Source organism: Psammomys obesus, unplaced genomic scaffold (genome assembly GCF_907164565.1).
Source record: "Psammomys obesus unplaced genomic scaffold, mPsaObe1.curated_primary_1811, whole genome shotgun sequence".
Lineage (NCBI taxonomy): Eukaryota > Metazoa > Chordata > Mammalia > Rodentia > Muridae > Psammomys > Psammomys obesus.
Genome location: NW_026596430.1, coordinates 5,601,413 through 5,608,253, shown reverse-complemented (window position 1 = coordinate 5,608,253; position 6,841 = coordinate 5,601,413). Strand labels below are relative to the sequence as shown.

Sequence of the window (6,841 nt, the reverse complement as noted above, 5' to 3'; positions counted from 1 at the left end):
CCCTGTAATGGAACACACAATGGGCAAGAACAATTGAGGGTGGCTTCAAACAGGCAAGTCTGGCATCGCTTAGTGACACTTCATGGAGAAAAGGAATTGGATGCTTCTACAGCTGAGATCAGCTGCAACTCTGACACAGGCATGACCCCCCTCCCCCCCCCGTTTGTCCTTCATTGCAAAAGTAGGGGATTTATTGTAGCTTTTCCACAGTTGACTCTGACTCTGTGCTGTTCCTAGCAAAACAGAAGTGACCTTTACTCTGTGCTCAACCAGACCCTGGTGCCTCACGGTCAGCTTCTCTTCATCCTCGTGCCACAACTAAGTATATCCTCTTCCTTCAAAAGAATCACTTAACACTGAGCTTGGGAAACCAGCACTTAATTTTCTTTGGAAACAACTGAGAGTTCAGAGAGGAACCAAGGAGAAGATAGTGGCACTAGCTTCCTCAGGCTGGAAACTCACAGACAGCCAGGAAGGAAGATTGGCAGGAAATGTCATTCCACACCCCACCATCTACTATGATGACACAGTCTTCCCCAGAGCCATGGTCATTGGGCTCGTTCTTTTTCCAGTTGCTGTAAGTGAGCTTCCCCCCTGTCACATACATGAATTGGCCTTCAGTCACCTCATCTGTGATGCCTAGGAAGGCAACCCCTTTGGCCACTTCACGGATGGCGTTGTTCTCCTCAGCATTCCTGGGGATAGCCACGGTGCCTCGGAGCTCTGTGCACAGAGCCTTCACTTTGGAAAAGGGCATCTTCTCATGGTTGGTCACAAATAACTTCTTCCCAGACCTTTTGCCCATTGAGAAGGCATGCACTGAAATCAGAGTAGATGAGGCTCACTCAATGTGGTATCCAGTCAGGACCTTAGTTGAAAAAAATCCTCTGGGAATTCAAGACTCTAAAAAGTAGTCTCAGGTCCAACTATACTAGGCCAGAACCTAGGAAGAAGATATGACCCAGAATAGCAATAGAGCCAGGGAAGAGATCCTCAACTTCCTGAAAACAGCTGGAGCCTCCTGTGATATCCCACTGTTGACACTAACATCAGTCAGAAACAGACAGAAGCACAGGTAAACACATAGTGGCATGTGTACATCACACCACATTTGGGTGCCAGAATAAAAGAAAGGGGCCGATATTCAGGTAAGAACAGTGGGTGGAAAGCAAACAGCAAAGATGTTGGAGAAAACAGACTTCCACTCTACCTTTTTTTTTTTTTTTTCTGCTGTCTTCAAACTGTATGGATATGGAGTGAGTTATTGTACTTCTGGTTTTCCTTTTTTCTCATTTGTGAGAAGTATAATATATTTTTTAAACTGTGTATGTTTCTCTGTATGTGTCTACATGCATGCCACAGTGTGGGGGGAGGGGTCAATGGACACCCTTTGGGAACAGATTCTCTTCTCCCACTCTAGGTTCTGGGGATTGAATTCAAGTCATCAGACTGGTATGGGAGTTGCTTTTGATCTACTGAGCAACCTCCTCAGACCCAAGACAAGTATAATATCACAACCAGAGTTGGTGAAGAGATTGAATGAAATTACATCACAAGAAAGAGCTGATCCTGCACAGGTCTGAGATGAAGTAGGGATTCAGAAATATTTGCTCTAAAACTTTTTGTATGCAACTCTGATGATTTCCACAGTATTGCTTCCCAGAAGGGAACCCACACTGAAGGATGATGTGAGATTTATGTATTCAGTGTTTGAATATAAAAATTTACTCTGAAAATGTGAGAGTGAAGACAACCTGGGGTTGAGGGAAAACTTACACTTCTTGGTGTGCTCCAGTTCTGATTTCAGGTTTCTTAGCTCTGCCTCCAAAGTGGCCACCTTTGCCTCAATGGCTGCATCAAGAAGAGGGTACTTAATGACAACAACATTTTAACCTGGAGACTCAAAACACTGGGACAGGGGAGGTGGTGGGGGAAGGCGTGCTTAAAAAACTCATAGCCTGGGGAGAAAACTGAGTAGACAAGGTACTTGCCATGCAAAACACAAGGACCTGTTCGATTCCTACAGCCTACATAAAAGCCAGGCAAGCAGTCCTCGTGATGGGGTGACACGAAGGTACAGACAGGTGGATCCCTCGGGCTTGCTACCCAGCCAGCCTAACCTACTTGGCAGGTTCCAGGCCAGTGATAGACCTTGTCTCAAAAAGAAAAGATGGAGTCTATCGAAGAACATTACCTGAGTATGACATCTGGGCTCCACATGTATGCAATATATGTGTAGCCCTTACAGTACACTTGGACACACATGAATATTATTATGCACATAGATGTTAAAGCTCACTAAAAGGTAAGTTTTTCCCAGAAAAATACGGAAGCTAAAGAAGCAAATGGGGAAAAATTGGGTTGCTGTTTTCCCAGGTGTAAGTTATTTACTCTAGTGACTGGTTACAGTGGCTCTCCTTCCTTCTTTTTTTTTTTTAAATGAAGTACTTAAACATTGTAATATTATACTAATTTCTTTAAAAAAATACTCATAAGTTTCTGATTTTTCTTTGTGATTCTTTTTCATTTTTCATTACCGGCAAATTCTCTCTATGTTGTTTATATGTATATATTCATGTATAGGTGCACATGTGTGTGTTGGTACCTACATATGTGTATACATATATCAACCCAGGGTGTCATTCCCCAGGACCTATCTTTTTGTGTAGTCAAGTCCTCTCATTGGTCTAGAACTTTCAGAGTAGGCTAGACTAGCTGGTTAACAAGCCCCAGGGATAAGCCTATCACTGCCTCCCCAGTTCTGGGATTACATATGTGTGTTGGAGTTTTTTGTTTTTGTTTTTTGTTTTTTTGTTTGTTTGTTTTTTTTATGTGGGTGCTGGAGATTGAACTTAGCTCTTCATGCTTGTACACCAAGCATTTTACCAACTGAGACACCTCCAAACTGCCAGGTAAACTCTAACACTTTTAATTCTTTTTGCTCTATTTCACTCTGAAACAGTTGCTGTGGTAGTCCCCATCACTCAGGAGTTCAATGAGACAGACCACTTTCATGCAACTTTTCTTACAGTAGACAGGGGGAGGGGCACAGTTTCTCCCTCACAGCCTTGAGTACACACTGGACTTCCATCTGAAGAAAGCTGACCCCGTGTCATAAGGAGAACTGATGGAGAAATGGCCCTGGAAGGTGCCTGGTACCCATGAGTATTTCTTGAGGACCCAAGTGACACTGAGTAGGAAACAGCATTAAGCACTTTCTGATGAGGCATAAGGACCAAAGTTAACTCCCACATGACTTTCTGTTCCTGGGATCCATCAAGCTCGTCATGCTAAGGCATTTGCCTACCTTTACTGTCTCCACGATCTCCTTTTTGGCCTTTTGGTCCTGAACTTCCAGGGGCTCCTACATTTCCTGGAGGTCCCAATTTCCCTGGAGGGCCCTGTAAGCCCCTGAGCCCTTGACCTGTTGGGAGATAAAGGAAGCATGTCCCCAGAAGTTCAAAGTTTGATGCACATTGACTCCAGGAAAGTTACAGAGAAAGTTCCAGTGATAAGTCAGAGTAGAAAGGTCCTTCCACCTCCTGGCTTTTGGTGTCTGTCCTGAGGATAACCCCAACTCACAGAACCCTGCATGGAAGTGTGAGATTCAAGAGAGCTGTTAAGCACCGTTGACTGGGTGGCAGTGATACTGTAGAAAGATCATTTTGAGAAGAACATGCCATAATGATAGCCAAGCCCTCCCAGGGAACACAGAACAGTTCCAGACTGGAAATAAAGGTAAAGAAAACCGGAGTGCAGGGCTTCATACCTGGATCTCCCTTCTCTCCCTTGGGTCCATCTCTCCCATCTCTTCCACAGGCTATCACAGAGCAACTCTTGAGGGCATCCTCACAGGTTTGTGACTTTGATGCAGACATGCCCAGCACACACAGGAGAAGCACAGGGAGTGGTGGATGCAGGAGCATGGTCCTTACCTCAGAGGGGAGAACATCAATGAGATGAATTTAGTTTACGGCTCTTGTTTTTAATCTAGCGCTCTGCACCCTGGGCTGGAGACAGCAGATGTGAAGGATATCACACCCTCTAGCTCTGAAATACCAGAGGTAGGTCATACCAGAGGACACTGAAGTCAAAAGAGGAGTCAGGTAAGAGCTAAAATCAAGAAGGATGCAAGAGGAAATGGGGCTTGTTCTCTCAAGGGGCCCAGAGTCTCTGTAGGCATGATACTTCGAGGTTAACATGCTCCAACAGGAAGCTCCATGAACTCTGAGAATTATAAGCCCTCCATGCCTGTGGTAGTTTGGTAGGAATGAAGAATGCCTATCACCCAAAGGATTCTGGATCGCTGTTTCTTGGCTCCCCCTCTATTTCACAGGAGCCCGAGTCCCCCACTTTTTCCCTTCCCCTGTAGGCTCTCAACCACAAGGTCTATTTCCCAGACAGATGTAACTTATATTTAAAGTAAAACTGCCCATTTTACACTCTTAGGCCTCACCTACTCTCAGAGTTATGGTTATTTTCCAAACATCTGATCAGAATCATATACAAAGTTTCTGTTTTATGACAGGCATTTGCTAGACCCAGATCACAGTCAAAGTAAAGACTTCCTGGGTCATTGATCCTTTCCACAGGAGACTTTTCTTGGCTTGCAATCCCACCAGAAGGTCATTTCTTCCAGGGCGAGCTGAGGAACTTACAAGGCCTGCTCATGTAGGCCTGGAGTGTGACACACACACACACACCCCCCATGCTTCTCTCAGCAAAACAATCTGGCTGTGCAGGTCCTACTCTGAGCCACTGGCCTCCCAGGGCTGTCCCTCTGCTTTGTCCCAGCCTCTAACCCCAGGTCCTTGGTCCTGCCTGAACAACTCTTGCACCTGCCCTTGCTTAGCCTGCTCTGTCAGCTCCCTTAATTTTTGCTTTCTCCAGCCAAAGGTGACCAGTTGGAAGGCATCTCCCATCCTTCTCTATTGTTCCCCTTTCTGGCTTTTGTACATATTTTTAAAACTTCCTCTAGTTACTGGGAGGACCACCCATGGTTACCCATGGATTGTACATATTGGTGGCATCACCCCTTCTTCCACTTCTACTTTTCCCTTTGTAAATGACCATCCTTCAGTTTGCATATGGTGAAGTCAATCTAGGAAGGGCACAAACAGCAAAGATCAGAGAGATACAGGCCTGTTGGTCCCACCAGACCCTTTCCTTGACCTTACAAGGTTCAGTCTGAGAGGTCAGGACCCCACCACTTTTATCCCAGAATGACTTACTAGGATTTCTTTAATGTAAAAGGTCAGTGGAAAGGAAACTGCCTCTCCAGTCCAGCTTCTAGTAGCTTCCTCCTCAATGACGGGCCCATTAGCCTGGTGACCAGAGACCAGGCTGGAATGGCCTTCAACCCCAGATTAATAAGCAACTATTCATGGAGATGTTGTAACTGGGAAGCTGTCCAGAGATGCTGGTGGGATCTCAGCTCAGTGCTGAGTAGCTCTCTCTATTAACACTCTAAAATCTTCCTATTCCTGTGATCCCTCCCCTATCTCCAGCCATATAGCATAAACACTCTGATCTTCTAGAACCACAGGCTCTTGGCATGGCTCCATAAAGATAATTCTTTCCACAAGAATCACTCATAGATGTTGTACCAGACAAACATTCTCAATTGGGTACACAGGTTTGAATGCATTGTATGGGAGCACACAACTCTCAGTTGCTATGACTAGTTTATCCCTCCATTTGCATTTCAGTTATTGTAGGACTAGATGAGATCCTCAGCCACTCCCTTCCCCCCTCTTCATTCAGAACATGTATTAAATGTCTCCTTCAGGCACGTTCCAAGTTGCCACATGGACACTAAAAACCAAACCTAGGTCCTCTGCTGTAACTGGCATTAGTTATTTTATGGGTTAGTCTTTCTTCCACCCTTTTCCACACTTTCAACCACCGAAAACCAGATAGGAGGAGAAAAGGATATTGAGGAAAGGGGAGAAATCTCGGAAAGGAAACATCATTATCGTTAGGCTACTTTCTGCTGATCGGCAGCATCGAGCTCCTTAGGGCAAGTTTTATCTTCAAAGGCAGGATGTCTAATTTCTTCTTCTTGTTTCTTCTCTCCACATGACTCTTAATAAACCACATTCAACAGTGACAAACAGCAACCAACAACTCACCTTGACAGGCTCTAGCATTTATATACTCTCTAAAAAGTCCCCAGAATCCCAAAAATCACACATTCACAGAAACTATCTGGCAAAATCACACCTCTGCTAGAGCATAAAGCAAACCACAATTAACTGCTGTGAAACAGTCCCATATCCCCACACCTGAGATTAGAAGGAAAACATGTTTGTACAGTATTCCTGTCTTCTTAAAGAAACCAAAAATCAAGCATTCTCATTACACTCTGCAGGAGCAGCAAATGAGCCATCTTTCCAGCCACAAGAGAAGAAATGTCTGTTGATAAAAAATTCAAAGCCAAATGTGAGCAGTGACACAGCTGTCCACTCTGCTCAGGCATTCTCTTTTTTTTTCATATTTTTCTTTTTTTCATTTATATTAATTCAATTTACATCTCAGTAATAGCCCCTTCCTTCCTCTCCTCTCAGTCCCTCCCTCCAGCATCCCTTTCCCCCTATTTCTCAGAATAGAGGACCCCCCTACCCAGACACCCCAGCTCATCTATTCACATGAGGACTGAGTTTGCCTTCCTCCCCTGTGCTGGTAGGGCAGCCCCATCTTTCTGTCTTCTGGTATCTTCTTCAATTTCTTTCTTCAGAGACTTGAAGTTCTTATCATACAGGTCTTTGACTTGCTTGGTTAGAGTTACACCAAGACACTTTATATTATTTGTGGTTATTGTGAAGAGTGTAGTATCCCTAAT

The 6,841-nt window shown here is 44.6% G+C and overlaps 1 protein-coding gene across 1 annotated transcript; it reads right to left on the bottom strand.

Moving 5' to 3' along the window:
* Nucleotides 1-362: 362 nt before the first annotated feature.
* LOC129669544 (mannose-binding protein A-like) lies at nucleotides 363-5,411 on the bottom strand. The gene is made up of 5 exons (XM_055597822.1): nucleotides 5,232-5,411; nucleotides 3,770-3,935; nucleotides 3,308-3,424; nucleotides 1,777-1,851; nucleotides 363-819 (listed from the first exon to the last, which is right to left on the bottom strand). Exons 2-5 carry the CDS (start codon nucleotides 3,924-3,926, stop codon nucleotides 446-448), a joined length of 723 nt encoding a protein of 240 aa, XP_055453797.1. The 5' UTR covers nucleotides 3,927-3,935; nucleotides 5,232-5,411; the 3' UTR covers nucleotides 363-445.
* Between the last annotated feature and the right edge of the window lie 1,430 nt (nucleotides 5,412-6,841).

Excerpts from the sequence above, each read along its gene's own strand:
- LOC129669544 (XM_055597822.1), bottom strand. The coding sequence starts at position 3,926 with ATGCTCCTGCATCCACCACTCCCTGTGCTTCTCCTGTGTGTGCTGGGC. Across the intron at positions 3,425-3,769 it reads GGGAGAGAAGGGAGATCCAG|GTCAAGGGCTCAGGGGCTTA; the intron begins GTATGAAGCCCT and ends ATCTCCCAACAG. Across the intron at positions 1,852-3,307 it reads AGATCGTGGAGACAGTAAAG|CCATTGAGGCAAAGGTGGCC; the intron begins GTAGGCAAATGC and ends TTCTTGATGCAG.